The sequence below is a fragment of the Belonocnema kinseyi genome, chromosome 3 (assembly GCF_010883055.1).
Source record: "Belonocnema kinseyi isolate 2016_QV_RU_SX_M_011 chromosome 3, B_treatae_v1, whole genome shotgun sequence".
NCBI classification, from domain to species: Eukaryota; Metazoa; Arthropoda; class Insecta; order Hymenoptera; family Cynipidae; genus Belonocnema; species Belonocnema kinseyi.
In genome coordinates, this window is record NC_046659.1 from 58,011,150 (window position 1) to 58,032,335 (window position 21,186).

Consider the following 21,186-nt stretch of genomic DNA (forward strand, 5'->3'; position numbering starts at 1 on the left):
ACTATAATGAACGTTGAGAATATTCATAATTGTATAACGCCCAAACAAAATAAAACTGAAACTTTTAACTAGAATTTTTTGCGGTTCCATTTATTTCAAAATATAAACATTGTGCAATTATTAAATTTAAATGGCTCGTTCTATATTCTAGGGAGATCTTCTTCACTCATTTGCATGAAAACAGGCTTTTCACACGTTTTAAAAAGAACTGTAATATAAGAGGAAACTTGACAAATATACAAAGTGCATTACCTTTACCATTTTGTATTACATTTATACGTAGAACGAAACATGTTTTAATTATGCGCCACGTAAAATTAATAATTGGTTACTCAGAATTTCAGCATTATAACCAAAACAATGTGTACTGTTCATATAATTCATTTCTTGACTAACGAGAACTCGTATATTATGCGCACGGTTTTGCTGATTCCATTGGGGAATTCTCTGCTTGTACATTTCGCTTGCTTTCAAGTGAATTTTAATCGTGGCGAAGGATATAAATTAAATTATTGCCTAAAGAGAGCACATTACCTTTCTGCAAGATTTATGCATCGTAAATTATATTTAATTTTATAGTTTGATTAATAATAATTGCAGTAAACTAATGAATATGAAAGTAAAATCGATTCTATCATCGATTTTCAGACTTTATACTTTTGAAAGAAGCGTAATTTTTTTAAAAAATATGTTACATATAATATATTTAGAAATTTTATTTGGTTTTTAATATGAATTTACCCAGAGGAAAATCTCATTTTCATTACCTTATAAAACTAAAAAAATTCTCTATAAATTTGCTATAAGAGAAGTTTTTTAGTGGGTCAAAAAAATTGTAGTATAATTTGCAGATCTTTCAAAAATGCTTTTAGTTTTATGGGATTCACAGAGATGCCATACATTATTAGGAAAATCATTATTGTTTCAAATTTGGTTTCAAAGTCCTACTAAATCCATTTTTGTTCTAGAGTAATCGAACGAGAACGAAAAGATGATACATTTTTGACACCTCTCGTATATCTGAAACCTTTTAACAAAGAAACTTTTTCTGGTTAGGTGCCAGGATAGATAGTTCATTTTTCAAACCTTTTTGCACGTTTTTCATGCGTCCATTAAAGAAGGTGATGCATTGACCGAAAGGCATAAAAAGTACAAGGACTTAGATGCGTTTACTATTAGTTCTCTGGAGACTCTCTCGAAGATCAGAACCTCATGGTTCCTACTCTTCTATTATATCTTTATCTTTTCCTCACTCTGTCATTCTCTTTTCAAGCATACCTTTCTCCCTCCTTTTCCCTATTCGCGAAACAGGAAAACATAAATATTTCACAGTTCGTTGGTATGACTCATCGTACATACATTGGCAAATTTGTAAAAGTTTCGATGTAAATTCTTTTCTGGAAAAGGGAATAACAGACATAAATATGCGAATAGTAAAAAAATAACCTAAGATTTTTAAAATTTACTAGAAATTATTTTATTTTTAACAAATTTAAAGTAGGCACGATATAGGGCTTAGTGTGATACGAAATTACAAAGTTATACCTTGATTAATGATAATTGAAAAATTTCAAAGGATTCTTGTTTCAAATGTTGCCAACAGTATATTTCAACTTTCTGCTCTTAATGTACCACTTCTTTCATAATTTTTCACTATTTTACTTACACACCTATTAAAAAACATTCCCTGATTTTTTAAATATATTTCTGATTTTAATTTTTATGTTATTTATGAGAATTTTGATGTAAATAAAAAATAAAGATTTGAATTTGGTATATTAAAAAACTTACATATTTTAACGGTTTTTTTCTGAGTTGATTTACCAATTGTTTTTTGTATAAGCATATACATTAAAATGTTATTTAGCATTCATCATTACATGCTTACACTTTTAATGCCAAAATAAACTTTTATAACACCTCCAACTAACTGCGAACCGTTGACTGAGTTTCGTATTTGACAAAGGAAAAAAAATAGAGATCACACTTATCCTGAGTCCTTATCATAATCTACCCTGAAAAATAATGTTAAAATTCATAAAAACAACGAATATTCAAGGAAAATATAATAACTTTCTTATTTTTGAAAAAAGTCAATAATAAGTGCTTTACATAGGAAAAATTCAAATCACAAGAGCAGATGACAAAATTTCTCCTAATAAAAATTCTTTGACTTGTTTTAGACTTGAATCGCGCCCCATCAAAACATGCTATAATCGAAAAGTTCAACTTCAACCTTTCTCATTTTTGATAATATATTATTACTCACTTTTTAATAGAACGCGTAGTTTTTGTTTTATCCGAAAAAAACAGCACTAAAAATAGAAAGATTAAATTTTTAGACGAACGATGCAAGCCACCAAAAAAATAAAGAAGCAAAATTTGTCCACACAAAAAAAAATATCTACAAATTTGTTAATAATCATTTTTTGATCAAATGCGCATTTTTTGTTTTAATCATGAAGAATAACATTGACAATAAAAAATCAAATCTTTAGAAAAATAATGGAAGGTACGAAAATACATAAAGGAAAAAATTGTGCATTCAAAAAAGATCTACAAATGGGTACTGAACTTTTTTATAAGAAAAAAAATTGAAAAAAATGAACTTCTGGGGAAAACGACACAAGTTGCATTAAAAAGTTTAATAATAAAACTGTTTTCATTTATATGATCAGCACTTTTTTTATCATTTTAAGAACAGATCATGAAAATTTATATATTTAAATACCAATACATATTATGAATTGTAATAATATACATTTATTAAAATAATACATTTTTTATGGTAGCTGAGAATAAAACTGAGTGCAAAGTAAAGAGCAAATGTTAAAGTAATCATGCAAAATAAAATGTGTACATGATGTTGCAATATATCTGAATAAGAAGTACCAGCCCGAGGTGTGGAAACAAATATAATATACATTTGATATAATAATGTTGCAGATGGTAGAAAAGTTGACATTTTAGACAAATTCGAGTGCGAAGTACGAGATACGTAATGAGAATGTCGACGTTAAAGCTAAAGGAGTTTTAACAAATGAGAATTCACAATTACTAACTTACCAACTTACAGTTGTTGATTTGCGGACCTTTAATGGTAAAAGGCCTACGTAAAAATGTGGGGAAATACGACGACTAAGCGCATAGCGCGAGATAAATACATTATCGAGCGCGAGAACCATCAGTAGCGCGCTTTAGGCGCGCTCAAACTTGCGAGCGAAGCGAGCTGCGCTAGTCGATAGTGTGTCCGCAAGGCGGGCGGATTTTTAAATTTTAAATTTTCCCTTTATGATACTTACCCCTATGGGCACTTCACGTCCTCTAGACCTCGGTTTTCAATTTTAGTTTCTATAGTTTTTTGTGGCCCAGGATTAAAATTGTTTATTTTATAGCTTATTTTGATAATGATACTTACGATATCTACAAAATGATTAAATTCACGATTAATAATTTAAATTACAATTATATTCTGGAAACTAATGGAAAGTTATTATTTTCTGTCTAATGAGAAAATTTAATACACGCATTTATGCTACACTTATAATCCAAATGTAATTACAACTTTTGAAAATTTAAATTTAAATTCGCAAACATTGAAGATTTTAATTAAATTAAATCCAAATTGAAATTCATACAAAAGAAAAACCCCTGCAGATATTCATATTTACATTTATATTTAAAAACATCCGAAATTTAAATGAATGAAAATCCAAACGTGAATGTATTACAATCTGATAGTAACCTTAATTTATTCAAATTCGCATAAATTTATTTTTGTAAGTTTTAATTTTAATTGAATTGGATTATAATTCGTTCTAAATTACCGAAAATGTACTTTAATTGACTAATTAAAATTAACTTTAATTCATTTTAAAGTCTCTTTCTTTCATTTAAATTTATTTTACATTAAATTCCAAAGGTCATTAGAATTTTACTTAAGCTGACTTAAACTATGAAATATTTGAAATATAGTGAATTTTCAAGTTTACTATAATTCATTTTTACTTTGAATTTCTTCAAAATTACTTTAATTTTATATGTAATGATTCTATATTCCATTTTTAGATAAGCGACACTTGATTTCCCTGTATATGACCAGTTTTAAATTTAATTATCTTATCTTCTGGAATTCTCCCGAATTCAGAGCGAACAGTTCATTATGAATGCATAAATATTCATTTTTTAAACAATTCTGGTCCATAAGCTTATAAATTTGATCGCTGTGAGTTAGCTTTTAATATACTTTCTACAGAGTTTGACAAGTTACACGTGAAATGTATCGCGTTAACGTTACCATTACTTATTCATTAAAATTTGTAACGCGTTATCCTTACATTATGAAATCTAAACAATTTTGCGAATAACTTCTCTTTACTTTCAACAAAACTATTTTTTGGAGAAGGTTGGCACACAAAAGAAATATTTTAATAATTAGAATAAACCCTGCTATGCCAAACAATAATCAAAGGAATATGTAGGTATAGCATAAAGTTAACTTTCAATTTTGTAAAATTCGGTTTAGTTTTACCAAGAACAGAATCGCTCATAAACGAAGTATGTTGTTTTAAAGATAATCAGATGAGAAATACTTTTCCGATTTAAGAAAAAAATATATTTTTAAAGTTTAGATATTCGAATTTATTTATAGAATTTTTCTTCGAATTTTGAATTCTTTTAAGCCGGGAGAATGTGGTTTCTAAAAATTCTATTTTCGAATATTTCTCGCAAACAATGACAGACGTCATAAACGAGCGAGAAGTATTTTTTGAATAAGTGTCTAGATAAAATTCGGTTTGATTTTATAACCAAAAAATTCTCCTGTCCACAAGAATGATTGAGCCTACATAAAAATGAGCACAAAAACTCACAGAATGTCCTTGCTCATATAATGCAAATTTTAAAAAAACTTGAAAAGAGATATAAATAAACTTTAAAAGTCCATCAAATTTTACGATAGATTTCGAAATAAGACTGTAAAATTCAACAAAGTCTGAAAAATGATTTTTTGCATTATTTTGTTCTTTTTCACTTCAACACAATTTGCGTCTGAACCAATATGTTTGGTTTTAATCCAATATATAAAAATATACTACTATAATAAAAAGATGTCTCCTGATTGGTTATCATGACATATAATGTAGTATATATGTCATTAACAAACTTAGAAATGTAACACCAAGTAATACACGTAATTTAGTATATTGAAGTTACCCGCAAATTATAACACATATAACACTTCAACGTTTTTTTTTTTAATTAAAGAACCACGTTACCGTTACCAAAAAGAGTAACGTTCTGTGTAACGCATTACTGTTAAAATTTCATTTTTACATTGATGTATATTATACAATTTTTATTAATATTCTAGATGTTGGAATACAAAATCTTGCATAATTCGTCCATCATATGAATATACATAACCTTCTTGCTTCCATAGATCACGATGTTTCGAGGGTGCTGTAGATCATACGTCTCGACGAATAGTATACCCATGGGTTCAAACGTACGATTGCACTTCCGATGTAACGAATTTTTCTCGCGCCCCCACAAGCTTCCTTCTTATCTTCTTCAACTGATCTTATTATCTCTTTTTCTTTCTGTACTTTCCTATCCATCATTCTGCCATTCTTTTCTTTGCCCTGTCTCCATCTCTGCATTTATTCTCCTCTTCGTCTACTCGCAGCTCCTTCCCTCCATCCTTTACACATATCTTTTTACGAGTCCGCCAATTTTGTCGCCCCTGATAACGGCTTGTTTTACGCTCTATTGATGCCGTTTCGTAACAAAGAAGTTTTATTTATTTTGCTCTTGTGAAAATTAATCTTGTCGAGTGGTATGGGATGAAATATTTTTAGAAAAATTTCGGCTGGTTTTATGTTTCAAATTCAGTTTTTAACATTTAACAAAAATCGCTATTGCTTCAATGGAAAGATAAAGAAACTACTACGTTTCTAAAAATGATAATACTGCCTTAATTAAAATTCAACGAAACGTTTTCTTTGTCTATACATCAACAGATCTACTACTCTGTACTTTTCTTGAAACAAAAAAAGCTTTTATTGAAACAGTTGAACTATTCTCTGGAGTTTGAATATAAAATAAAATGCTTTCTTTAAAGAAGCTGGCACAAAAAGTACAGAGCTTTAAAGTTTTCGAATGAATTTTCTTCTGAAGTAAACTTTTGAAGTTTCAATTTGTGCCACTCTAGGTTACTTATTTGCTCCGAGTTACCAAAAATTGTCAAAACTATAAGACTATAAATACAATTTATCTTTTACTTTGTATAAAAATCTTTATATCTTAATTCTCTTTAACTAACTTTTGTATATAAATCCGAATGATTAGAAGACACGAAAGTAGAGCAATCTTTCCGTGCAGAATTCTCCGTTTTTCAAACGAAATTTTTCCATTATTTTTTAAGCTGAAGAAAGACTACGGATTTTGATTTTAGTGTTACTGTTATCGTAAAATAAATTTGATTTTTTTACTCAAATAATTAAACTTTTTTCAAAAATTAACTTCTTAGCCAGTGTTATGGAAAGAAGGAGTATTTATACCAATATTAAAGAAAGCCAAAGGAGAGGAGGTTAAATATTATAGGGGGGTGAGTCTGATGCAAACACTGTATAAAGTATATGTCACTGTTTTGTCGGAGAGATTGAACATAGAAGTTGAAGAAAAAAAGATCGAGCCACCGAATAAGACAGGGATTATAAAAGGAATGAGGGTAATGGACAACAGGATTAAAAGGGAAAAAGGGGCAATGATAGCAATGTTCGTGGACTTAAAGGCGGCGTTTGACTCATTACACCGAAGCGAAATAAAAAACGTTATGGTAAAAAGGGGATAAGAGAGGGAATAATGAAGAGAGTATCGGAAATTTTTGGAGAGACAAACAACAGAGTTAAGTTACGAGAGCAACTAGTAGATAGTTTCTGGTTGGTGAGAGGTATGAGGCAAGGATGTCCTCTAAGCCCACTTTTATTTAATTTATTAATATCAGACTTGGAAGAAGAAATGAGGAGAAAAGGTTGGGGAGGAGTTAGGATAGGGAAGAAAAAGATATATTCACTGGCATATACAGACGACATAGTTTTGGTGGCAGATGAGGAAGAAGGGATGGTGGGATTAATTGCAGGATTAGAGAAATACATAGATGGATCAAAGCTAAATTTAAATTTAGAAAAGACAAAGATAATGAGGTTCATAAAAGGAGGGGGAAGGAAGAAAGAATAGACAGGGAGATGGAAGGGAATGTAGTTAGAAAAAGTAAAAGAGTTTAAATATTCGGGATATACCTTGCAAACGAAAGGAGAACATACAGCTCATATAAAAGAAAGGATAAAGAAGCAGCAAGGATAATGAAACAGATATGGAGAATAGGAAAAAGAAGGCTAAAAAAATTGGAGAAGGAGAATGTGGTTATTTGATACTCTGGTATGGCCGGTATTAGGTTATGGAGCAGAGACATGGGGATGGTAAGAAAGGAAAGATATTGAGATTTTACAAGAAAGTTATAGAAAGTGGACACTAGGGGCAAACTGGAGGACGCCAGGATATATGGTGAGAGAATAAGCGCAAAGGGACAAGTTAAGTATTAAAGCGGGAAAGAGGGCATAGAAATTTGAGATGAAGCTGTGGGAGGGAAAGGGAGGGAAGTTGGCGAGAAAGTGTTTGATGGAGGTAAAAGAGAGCAGAAAGAGGCCGATTGAATTAATGAGATGGGAAGAAGAAAGTAGGGAGTTCTTTAATGATAGAAAAAAAGAAGACTGGACTGAGTAAACTATAAAGATTGGGAAAAAGGGAGAAGGAAAGTAAATTAATTAATAATTTATAAAAGGCATGGGGAGGGAGAAGGTGGACCAGATTAATAAGATTTAGATTGGGAAATGAGGTAAGGGAGGGGATATATTGGGAAAAAGAAGAGAACAAAAAGTGTAGAATGTGTAAATAGGAGGAGGAAACATGGAACCATGTATGGGAAGGATGTAGGAGAGGAATGGAAGATAAAGGAAGCTGGCAAGAGAATGCGATTAAGATTCTAGGGGAGGATGGATTAGGAGAAGAATGGATGAAGGAATTGGAGGGTGCTAGAGTAGTGAATGAGAGAGAATGAAAGTATGCATGTGAAAAAAGGCAAATGGAGGTATAAAAAAGAGAAAGAAAAAGGAAACGGATGTCGCTTAGATTAGTGGCGTACAGATTGTTAGTAATGGTAATGTAAAAGTTAAGCAGACTAAGATGCGTTTGCGTTTTCATGATCTCTCTCTCTCTCTCTCTCGCGTGCACTCTCGCTTTTGTTTGCTCGCATACTCGTTTGCTCATGGACCACTGATGGCTCATGACTCATGGCCCACTCGGAAGAAGCCACACGCGACAAAGTAAGCACTTCAATACGCTGAACTTTCTATGTTTTTAAAAATTTGCATCTTTTTGTGTGTATCTTCTATGAGTGGAAACTCCTAAGCTATTCAAATAATCTGTTGTGTACTCAGCTAGGAAAAATAATCTAAAGAAATATAAGTATGTACTTTGGAAACCTGTTACTTTTATTTTGATTCCTTGAAATTGCACAATTTTTCATCGTATAGTTTTATCACTTAGAAGGTCCCGGGAGTTCGAACGATTCATAAAATAAAAATGGAAAAACAGAATTGGAATAAAAAAAATATCACTTTTTGGAAAACAAGCTGCCTCTTTTTCTTCTTATTGAATGGACTTTTGAATTTATTTTCGAGTTTTTTCTAATATAGACTGTGCAAATTGATAAATTTATGTTTTGAGATGGGAAGACGTCTCAGACGATTGGAAAAATGCGATTATCGTACCAATATACAAAAAAAGGGAGATGAAAGCGACTGTAATAATTACAGAGGGATTGGCTTATTAAGTACCGTAAGTAAAATATACTCAAAAATACTTATTCGTAGCGTAATAAAAATAATAGAACCTAGCATTTGGAAAGTCCAAACTGGGTTTATGCTAGGAAGGTCATGTACGGATCAAATATTTAGCTTAAGGCAAATCACAGAAAACAGTTTGAGAGTAGGAAACAAATTTTTGTATGCATTTGTTGACCTAGAAAAAGCCTTTGACAAGGTAGATAGAAGTAAACTTTGCGAAGTTTTGAAAGAGTATGGGGCAATGGATGGCTCCTGCAAGCTATAAAAACAATATATACGGGTAGCAAAGCGAGTGTAAGGGTAACTGGGATTTTGAGTGACTGTTTCGATATTATTTAAGGAGTTAGACAAGGATGCGTTATATATTCATGGTTATTTATATAATCCATGGAAAAGTGTTTAAGAATGGCTCTTTTCGAGGAAAAATGTGTGGATCCTGAAACAGTAATTGTACGTGGGTTAGCGTTCGCAGATGATAAGGTTGTTATGGAAGAGTTAATCGAAGACTTGCAAAGAATATTGGATAAAATTAACTTAAACATGCAGAGCATAGTCCTCAACATTAACGCAAATAAAACAAAAAAACTATGGTGTTCAAAGGAAAGAGTGAGAACACACTATGCATTATTGTATTCAATTATGAGAGAATTGAACAAGTTGATAAGTTCGTATACCTTGGTAGTTTATTTACCAGGGACGGGAAGATAGATGAGGAATTAGATAGACGAATAAATGAAGGTAAGAAGGTTATTGGTCGAGCAGGTCCCCTTATCAGAAGTAAAAATATATCAAATAAAGCTAAAATGGCAATACATAATTCTATATTTGTGCTGACTGTACTATACGGTAGCGAGACATGGACTTATCAAGAAAAGGATAAGAGTAAAATTAACGCAAATAACATGTAATTCATGTGTATAATATGCGGAAAAATTCTGATGCTCAAAGTGAATAAAGAGATAATTCTCAAGGAAAGTGGCGCATAAGAGATGCTAGTAGACACGTGGGAAATAAATCGGTTAAGATAGTTCGCACATGTTAAGAGAATCATAATTGAATGAATAACGAAACAAGTGTATCAACATTAAGTAAATGGCAGCATCCCCAGAGGCACACCGCGGAAAGAATGATTAGTATGTGTGAATGAGAACCTTGTTCGAAGAGTCATGAGAAGCCACTAAAACACGAGAGTCTATATAAAAAATTCATGGACGTAAAAGAAGCTAGATACGTATGCCAGGACAGAAAAGTATGGCGGAAATTAGTTAATGAAAAGAGTGTCAGTAGAGTGAATGACACCTGATACGAAAAACATTAGATACGAATGGACCCAAGTGGGGTACCTCACATGACGACTTTGTGTGGATCTTCACTTGGGGTGGTTGCTAGAGAGATTTATCAGCCACGTGGGTCGGAGCAGTGTTGCGGAACGAACGTGTTATTTACTTAAATAGCACGAGAATTCTGGATCAATCTAAAAATTGTATATCTCTTCCTCATATTATTCCCTCCCCTACAGAGTGAGTCACAACTACCTCGAAAGGTAAATGGCTCCTCCAACGCTCTAACGCTCGTGGCCGCTCGCAATTTTATACCTACAACATCATCGCAGGAGGTTTCAATTATCGTATAAAATTATTTGAATTAACTTATAACATTCTAATCTCCTCAGTCACTTGACTTAGTCCATAACTATGATGTATAACCGGGTTTGCCCGAGCAAAGGTTTAATAAAAACACTGAATAATAATAATTAGCCCTACCAAAGGTGTTCCGCATTGATATTGCGGTAGAGCTTGAGCTCTCCTCTCATGACTTTGACGTCAATGTTGGCGGTAGCATTGCTACTGACAGGATTTCCCATGCCAAATAGGGCGATAACGAAGAGGAGAGAGACTAAGTAGAACACCACAACCCATCAGTGAAAAATGTAGAATATATTAAAGATTTTGAAACGCTTGTCGCTTCCCGAGGATTGGCAGGGCGCCCCTGGAGCCACAGTTGGGGGCTACAGCATGCGAGACGGTGGCGATGGTGAGCTGTGAGATGATCAGGCAGATCTCACTAATCAAATAGCTGGCCAGCAAGAACATCTGCAACAAACAGTAAGGATTGAAACATCAACTGTGCCTGCTGAGGATGCTTTGGCTAGCGCTAGCTATTTGCAGACAACCACCTCGACAGCAATACCGTGGAAAAGCATCAATTGGGATACCACAATGAAAGAGGAATTGTTGCGACTCTATTACGAAAGTGCGAAGTTTGAAACAAAAATGGAAAAAGAATACAATTTAAGAACAAAATTTGCTGCAAAGTATCCTAATATACAGAAAGTCGCACTAAAAGATCTTATCGCTAAGGTGAAGGACATCAGTACTAATCTGCATGTTACAGAAGACCGAGAAATTGAGATTAAACAACAGGTAGATTTGGCGTGGAAAAACAAAGGCAATGAACATCTGTTAGAAAAAGCCGCGTCAAAGGGTCAAGCAGGAGCAATTGATGTTCTTCCGCAAACTATTGATGATCCAACATTGCCACATGCTCCAGTGGTGGATGACCTTATACAACCAGATTCAGAAGCAGAGGTTCAGCAACCAAAAAAGCGACGAAAATGGACATAGTACCATGTGAACAGAGATGTTATGCGCCTTTATTTTTTGGCAGAGAAATGTGGGCAATGTGTGAGGAGAGAACATCATAGACTCTTCTTACTTAAATACCCATAGCTAGCCACAAAAATAAATTAGAAGAATCTGGCAGTTCAAAAACGATTAATGTCTGTAAACAGATTGCTTTCGGCTATTGAAATAGCAGCTGTGCTAACCGTTAGAACGTTGGGCCAGAAATCTAGGCCTGCAAATGCAGTTTTTGTCCCAGCAAGGGATCGAGATCCACCATTGGGTCGACTAACTCAATATAAGAAAGGAAATAAAACCAGAAAGCTGATAAACCATGTTACTAAAATCATCCACCCTCGGCACATCGAGACATTAAAACCAGCAATATTGGATGAAATTTTAGACTCTCAACGAAAGAGACTTGATGTTCTTACCGCCAGACTGAGTCGGCACAAGAAAAGTATTGCAAAAAGGCAACAAAATCAAAACTTTCAGACAGATGAAAGAAGGTTCTATCGTGAACTGAGAGGAAAGCCAAATAATCACCAAGGCACCGAAGTCCCTCAAGTTCGTAAGTATTAAAGGAACTTACACATGGCATACATTGACTACAAGCAAGCGTTTGCTTCCATGCCGCATGACTATTTGCTTGAAGTCTTGAAACTTTAAAAAATCTGCCCACGCATTATTGATATTCTAAGCCATGCGATGAGGCTCTGCGGTAAAAGAATCAAGTGTTTTAATCATAGACAACCAAGAATAACTAGATCAATACGCTTTATGACGGGTATATTTAAAGGAGACTCCTTCAGCGCACTATGGTTTTGTTTAGCGTTGAATCTATTGAGCAAAAAACTATCATGTCTCATGGGTTCACACTTCATGATAAGGAGGATGATCATCATGTGACCCATCTTTTTCACATGCATGACCTGAAGTTGTAGAGTTAGAGAACGAGTTCGAAAATGACATCGAGGCAATGATTGCAGGCGAATCATATAAATATCTGGGTATTCTTGAATCTAAAGGTATTCAACGTACGATAGTTGAGACAAGCCTTACGACTGCCTTCACTACGAGACTCAGATTTATTATGAAGAGTTTTCTAAAATCGGTAAAAAATATCAGGGCGATCAACACATATGCCATCCCTGTCCTCACGTACTCCTTCGGGCTCATAAAATGGTCTAACACCGACCTTGAAATGTTAAACAGAATTATTTACGTAAAAATAACGAAGTACCGAATGCACTACAGAAATTCAGTGATTGAAAGGGTATATCTACAACGACATTTAGCGGGTGGGGGCGTTGTAGATGTCAAAAAACTGTATAAGTCACAAGTTATACAGTTGCGAGACTATTTTAACAGCAAACGACATGTTGCACGTTACGTTACCATGTGTCAAGCGGATCTTGACTACACGTCCTTAATTTTTTGCTTAGATGGGGCCTCGATTATCAGGGCAGAAACCATAGAGGAATTAGAAATACAATGGAGGCAGAAAGCCATCCATGGCGAGCAGCCCAACACGTTAGATCAAAATGAAGTGGCTGGTGAGGCATCTAGTATTTAGCTAAGAAAGAGTGTTTTGTATCCAGGGATGGAAGGATTCGTCATTGCAATACAGGACAAAATTTCTAGCACCAGGAATTATCGCAAACACGTGTTACATCAAAACGTGTTTGACCGGTACCTATTATGTGGAGATAACAATGAATCCATCCAGAATATTATTGATGGCTTTCGCTTAATGCTCAGAGCGAATGTACGCACAGAGATAATGATGTAGCGGGCATGATACATCAAAAAATTGCCCTAAACCTAGGACTCTTAAAAGAATGGATGCGCTTCTATAGATACGTTCCAATCCCCGTTTTAAAAAGCGAAGATTACATCTTATATTGGGATGCTACTATCTAAACGGATCATGGCATCCGTGCCAAGCGACCTAACATCGTGATGCGAGAAAAAATAGGTGCAAGAGTCTACATCGTCGACATTGCTTGTCTGCTTAACCGAAATTTGCACTCAACCTATACAACCAAGATCCACAAGTATAGCGAGTTAAGGCATGAAATAAAGACCATATGAAGGAATGTGAATCATGCATCTATTAATCCCATTTTGATTTTGGATACAGGCAATGTGCATGCAAAATGCACTGAACATCTTGAACATTTAGGAGTCAGTAGGGTATTGGCAGCAGCTCAGAAGGCGGTTTTATTGAACACCTTTCGCATTGTAAGAAACTTTCTTGATCATCAGGAAGCGAGCTACTAAAAACCCGTGGAGTGTCAGATAGTAGCTCTAATAAAGCATCCAGAGGTGACTGTTGTCACCTCAAACGCTCATGGCCGCTCGTAATTGTATACCAACAGCATCATCGCTGGAGGTTTCAATCATCGTATTAAATTATTTCAATTTACTTATAATATTCTAATCTCATCAGTCACTTGACTTTATCTGTGGCTATGATTTATAACCGGGGTTACCCGAGTAAAAGTTTAATAAAAACACTGAAATAATAATTAGAACAGCCGCGGTGGTTCAGTTGGTTAGACGCTCGGACTTCACCTCAGAAGTCCGGTGTTCGATCCCTGAGCCGGTACCTCTGGAAATTTTTCTATGTACCTTTACCGAGGTTCTGGCGGTTCGGAACCCACCTTAAGCTGTAGATCCCCCCATCGCTTACTTGACTGCAAATCCAGTCCGTCCATGATGGGCTAAAATCCAGGCTTTGTCAAATATGTCGGGGAACACTGCTCTCACCAGATCACTTGATTGCATTATAAAAATGCTTCCGTGATTGATGATATATACCGGGACAGCCCCGTGTTAAATGATCAAATAAAAGTCCAACTCTAAACCAAAAATACCTTTGACATGTTGAGCCGTAACCATCTTAAGCCTGTGACAACCGTGCCATAATTAGACCGCCTTAGCCGCACCTAATCATACGTACGGTGTATCAAAAAAAAAAGAAAAAACTGTATGCTTAGAGATGGCGTAACAAGTGTAAATCCTAAAAAGCGTAGGGGATGTTAAGTCTCGAAAGACGCGTAAAAGCAGGGCTACCAAAACCTCAGCAATTCGGAATCTTCGATAAAGTTGTGTTACCTCGTCACACGTGATTGCACTCTTTGCTGTCAGGCTTAACAGTGGTTATGATATTTAGTACGTAATGACCAACGATTCCGAATTGCGGAAATGTTGGCACGTTTTTTTGTCATGTTAGCATGTTTTTCTTCTTTGACGCTAGAAAGGAAAGCGTTTGTTAATTGACTCCAAATTAATTGCACCTCTTCAGCCTATTAATAATATATCTGTTTTCGATTTCCTAACTTTGTGTTTTCCAACTTACCATAAGCAATATTCTGAGGGTGGATCAGAATTTCGCATGAACCTGATTGTAGGTTGTTCTATATAAATCTTTTATAGCTGGTTCATTGTTTTGTCGATTAGATAAGATCTGGTTGACCAGCAAACATTTATATGAAAGACCGATTGTCTCCTTTCAGGTTGCCTGGATGCTCTTCGATCAAAGCGCTATTCTGACGGTACACAATCACGTCATTACGAGGAACCCAAGGATAGCCGTGTCGCACGATAAGCATAGGACGTGGTACCTACATATCAATGACGTGCAAGAGGATGACAAGGGAAAATACATGTGCCAGATTAACACCGTCACTGCTAAGACGCAGTATGGATATTTGCACGTTGTAGGTAAGGAAAAAGTGACATTCACACATGAAGCTACATTCTAGTCATTATAATCAAAATACTCTTGCAAAGTACTATTGGTGTATTTACTGTTGGTTTATTTGCTCTAACTTTATGGACACTTTGATTTGCCACATACATAAAATGAATTTGCTTTCTTATAGAGGGATATTTATTAACACTAAAACAAGAAAAACTGACACTTATTTGACCAATTTAGTTTTCATACCTTGTACCCAAAGTCTTGTTTCCAGAAATTCAATAAGACCATGATGACCTTACTCTATGTGTCTTATTGCAACGAACAACTGTTTAAGTTACTGCAGTGTTATATTTTAAGTATAACATAAACCTTTCGTATATAAACAGAGTAAACATTTTTTGAATTTTTTAAATCACTATTAATAGATCATGAAAGCTCAAAAAAGATTCCTCAATAGATCATTCGATGCTTTATATTATTTACATGGTATAAAGTACCCTTGTATTCCAAATATTTAAAAAGTTTTCTTTATATGAACAAAATAACCAATATATTTTTAACATTTATAAATCGGTATTGTTATCGTAAAAAAATAATGAAAAATTCCATTTTGTTGTCAAACTATGCCAGATACGAAGAAAGATGAATTCGCAAAAATTACGCGTCAAAAGAATATCTGTCAATTCGTTATAGATCACTTTTTAATAGGAAACGTAGTTTTTGCGTAATTCGGAAAAACGACAATAAAATTGAAAAAATGAAATTTTTGGACAAATGACACAAGCTACAAAAAAAGAATAAGAAAATGTATACACCCATGAAAGTGCTACGTTATAAATCATTTTTTAGTAGGATGCGTGGTTTTTGTTAATGAAAAAAACATTTAAAGGAACAGAAAATTAAGTTTTTGTAACGCATGCTCGAAATGTTCGTTTTTGGAGGCATACATTGCGTGCGGGTAGTGACTAATTCCAAAGCCGTGGTAAAATCCAGATATTAAAAAACGTTTTCTAGTTTCTAAGCTTACGCTCTTTGAAGAAGATTACTTGTTCTAGGTTCTGCGCTTGCGCAGTTCGCGCCCAAATCACTTTATCTTACTATTGCGCTTGCGTATTTCAATTCAGAATTACTATGTCTGCCGGAATAATAACCTCACTTCATTATGATTTAACACTTGAGAGACTTTTTGTCAGTAGTGAATAGTGATTGTGCAAACTCGAATTGATAAGTTATCGTAAATGACTAATAAATTACCATATATTATCGATTAATTACTGAAAAGTTCCAAAAATTTTGGACATTTTTGGATACTTGAAATTCCGGTTATTTAGCTATTTTCTATAAATTTCCGGAAATTTAGTCATTGTTTAAATTACTGTTTAGTAAAGCTCAATGAGCTAATCACTCAGAAATCTCAGATTGCTGCACTGGAAATCTTATTAGAACTCTTTGAGGAACTATCAGATATCTTGGAAATCTTGCGTGAAGCGTCGAGCATTCACGTATCACGAAGCATTCACACATCACGAAGCATTCACACGTACGTGATGCAAACGCCACTTCGGCGATTCGAACTAACGGCCGAGTCCACCCGAACGCACAGAGCTTAGCCAAGTCTGATTTATCTTCGAGAGTCCCGATCTCGAGAAGTTTTGGAAATCTTGGCAATCTGATTAATCTCCAATAAATCTTAGCACCATCTATGCGAATTTAATTGAGACTGCCACACTCATAAGTTTAAGATTTCCAGATTTCTCAGTGAGTAGCCCCTCGCTAAAGATACGGCTCAATCAAAAGTTGGTATGATTTAGAACTTGAGCTTCAATAGATGCCTATAGAGAGCCAAAAGAGTTTGTTTCGAATGCTCTTGAAAAGATGACTTGAGACTAAAAGCTTCTTGCATATGAATATGCCTTTATGTTGACAACTTTTCTACATAAACTGCAAATTATATTTATCAAGTCATTATACGCATTTTAATTGCAGTTATTAATTAAACAAAATGTCGAAGTGGGCAAAACGAAAAATAGGTTCCTAATAATTAGTCTCAATTACAATTGGGATCCTTTAGAACACCAACTCAAGTATTATTTAAAACGCTGAGAGCAAAAGCGAACTAAAAAAAAGCGTACCCAAAAGCGATGCAAAAACACGCGAGAGCAAAAACCACCTAATAAATGGAGAGAGGTAAAACGACACAAGAATAAATGGCGAAGGTTACCCCCCACTTTCCTCCTGTGAAGATCAGCCTCACGTAAAGCTAAAATAGCGGGAACACAACCCGAGCTCGCCCGACTTCAGGAATCACGATATAATCAGCTGCTCCTCACATTTATTCTGGTTATAAAATCCTGAATTGCCATAGAATCATTAGATTTATTGTGAAGAGGAAAATATCATTTACGGTATGTAAGTATATATAGGAGGCAAGATTTTAGTGCCTAAAATAACTATAAATACATTTTTTAACTGAAAATTTTAGTTTATACTTAAGTTTCCAGTTCAAAAAATTAATTTCAAACTCGAAAAATATACGAATTTTTAACAAAAGACATGAATTTTTTCATAAAATAGATGAATTTTCATTTCAATTATATTTTTGGAAATAAAAATGCAATTTTCAACAAAATAGTTCAATTTTGTAGACAAAATATATTCATTTTCAAGCAAAAAATATTCATTTTCAAGCAAAAAGGATAAGTTTTCAATCAAAAATGGTACAGATAAATTTCCAGTTTTCAAAAAAAATGTAGTTGCAACGAAAGAACTGAATTTTTAAATAAAATAGATTCATTTTTAAACAATAAGAATAATTTTCTACAAAAAACATGCATTAAAATTTGAGTTTTCAGTTAAAATTATATTTCAGCAAACACATAAACTTTCAACAAAATAGTTCAATTTTCAACAAATAAAAAAAAATAATTTGTGGACCAAAATAGATCCATATTTAATCAAGAAGAATAATTAACTTTCAAAACAAATGAAGTTTAACTGAAAATTGTTCGCTTTAAAGCGAAAAAAAAGAACAAATTTTCAACCAAATAGTCAATTTTCAACAGAAAAAGTACATTTTTAACTAGAAAATATATATTATAAATTATTACAATTATATATCTATGATTATACTAATTTATAATATATATTTTCTAGTTAAAAATGTACATTTTCTGTTAAAAATTGACAATTTGGTTGAAAATTTGTTCTTTTTTTTTGCTCAATTTTCATTTTTTCTCAATTTTCAACAGAAAAAGTATATTTTTAACTAGAAAATATATATTATAAATTATTATAATTATATATATATATTTTTTTTTCGGTTTTAATTCCTCTAGAATCAAACCGACGGGCCTATGACAAAGCCACCGAACACGTCCTCGGTTTGCGGATAGAGTGTCCCTATACCAAGGGTTTCTACTGAATATGGTTACAAAAATAAATAGGCAGTCGCGGATAATTATCCAGGGGTGGTTCTGAAGGAATTAACCCCCCAGCGGAGGTGTCAAAACCGTGCCGAAAGCTGAACGGAACCTGGGTGAGGTGTCTAGAACGGTGACTCTGGGATACCGGGCGACCTCTCAGAGTACGCAGCCTTATCCTTGCATGCGGGGCTCTACAAGGATGGACGAACCCCTTTCCCTAGCTTCTCGTGGGAACAACAATGACAACACCAAACATAGTTGTAGTAAGTGCGGTTCAAAACAACAGAACGCGCAGGGCTCCCAACAATGGGTCGGCCAACAATGGCGGCCAACCTAGAGCTGGGAGAGCCAATAAAAATGGATTCAATGCGATGGATCGGCGGGATCTCGCGACCTTTGGATGGACGGAGCGTCTGAATCACGACTTACTAGAGTGCTACGATGCGAGTGTGGCACCTGAACGGGGTTACATGGCATGGCTGCATGCTCTGTCGTGCGAGAAACACCCGGAGCTATCGCACTTTTTGCAGCAACGTCTGCGAAACCATGCTGAAATACTCCGTAAAAGGGGCTATGTAAGCGGAACGCCTACACTACCACAGCTAGAACAAGCCGGCCACAGAGAAAGAGAGGCGACACTAAGACCAACCACGGGCAGGCATCCAATAGATGAAGAGCGATGCTTTACGACACGGAGAAACATCAACACCAAGGTTTCTCTCAAGCTTAAAGATCTGGCTGAAATAAATGACGAGCTTCGTGGACATTTTTCCGGAGAATCCGACCTCTGGGCTATCAATTATTGTGTGTATAATGCAGCGAGAGCTTTGCACGATGCGAACTGTAATACAAAACCAACGGTTGATCATAAGACCAAAAGACGAATGCATCTACTTGCCATAAAGATAGGCTGGGCAAGATAGTATGCGTCCCGCATTCAGTGTGTGATTGACTACATCACATCTGGCAGGAATTTTACCGCCAAGGTTCGAAAGTTCGCGCGCGAACTCCGGACCCGTTATCACACACTTAACAAGTCAAAGCTGCTGACCATCAGGCAGCATATTGTTGAGAGAATACGGATACTATCTGACGCTAAGAGAAGTCTAGAGCGGAAGGCGAGGTGGGTCAGAGAAAATCAAGAGTTTCTCGCTGACCCATCTCGACTCTTCCAAGACCCTCCAGTTACTGTCGAACACCCACCCAAACCAGAGGAGGTCGAAGTATTTTGGAGAGAAGTCTACGAAGTGCCTGTTTAACCTCATATTCAAAGTCGGAAGAACCAATTCCAGAGTGGCTAGTGGAAGGATGCACAATACTCCTGCCGAAAATAGGCAACTTAGCTGACCCGCAGAATTACAGGCCAATAACTTGTCTGAACACACTGTATAAGATATTCAGAGATATCCTAAATAATAGGATTGTTCGGGCAATTGAACCTGTGTGGCAAGAAATTTATGAACAACGAGGCTCCAAGAAAGGCGTAGCCGGATGTCGGGAGAACCTGCTAATCGATAGATGTGTCTGCAAAGATGCAGCATTCTACCAGCGTAACCTATCGATAGCCTGGATTGATTATCGAAAGCTTTCGATTCGACCTCCCATAGACTTATCATCTGTCTTTTGGAAATCTTAAAGGTTCATCCGCAAATAGTTGGGTGCATAGAGAGATTGATGCCGCTTTGGAAAACCAGATTTACTATCTCATCTGGAAAAAATTTTGTGACAACTAACAAGGTCACCTTTCAGAGAGGTGTCTTTCAGGATCTCAAGATCTTAAGATCTTAAGATCTATGCTAAAAACAGAGAGCAACTGTATCTAGCTCTGGGGATTGTCGAACGATATACTAAGGAAATTTGAATGGAATTTGGGTTAGAAAAATGCGCCAAGGTTTATTTGAAGCGAGGAAAACTTAATGGCATTCCTGAAGATCCTGAGCTCGTTGATAGTAGCGTCATACGACACCTTTGTGCTGGAGAGACTTATAAATATCTGGGCGTGCCACAGAGCCGCATTCAGGATGTGACATCTATAAAGGATACTCTCCGAAGCAGATACAGACGTCTCATCCGACAGATTTGGTCTTCCGAACTGTCGGCGAGGAACAAAGTGTCTGCAACGAACATGCTTGCCGTCCCAGTACTACTCTATTCATTTGGAGTAGTTCCATGGACGAAGAACGAGCTCAGATCTCTTGATATCGGGACAAGAAAGGTTATGCACATAAACAAATGCATGCATCTTAAGTCTTCCGTTCCGCGACTCTACATCTCACGCCGTCAAGGGGGTCGCGGAATATTGAGCCTTGAATGTCTTCACAACAGGATTATTCTGGGTACAGCACATAGAGTTGCAAATAGAAGAGACGCTCTTCTTAAAATGGTCAGGAATTACGAAGAAGTGGGCAAAGGAGCGTTTCTGTACAAAAGCAGCGGAGGAGGCTGCTGAAACACTCGGACTTAACTTCAGTATTGGGGGTGAGCAAAATGCATACAATATTTTCTATCTCGAGTAATCGCTTCTGAAA

The 21,186-nt window shown here is 35.2% G+C and overlaps 1 protein-coding gene across 1 annotated transcript in view; it reads left to right on the top strand.

The window, feature by feature from the left end:
- Positions 1-21,186, top strand: part of LOC117169838 (lachesin-like) — a 516,863-nt gene that overhangs the window by 355,747 nt on the left and 139,930 nt on the right. Inside the window, exon 3 of the mRNA XM_033356346.1 lies at positions 15,049-15,256. Within this exon, the coding sequence (XP_033212237.1) occupies positions 15,049-15,256 (208 nt within the window). The remainder of the gene's footprint in view (positions 1-15,048; positions 15,257-21,186) is intronic.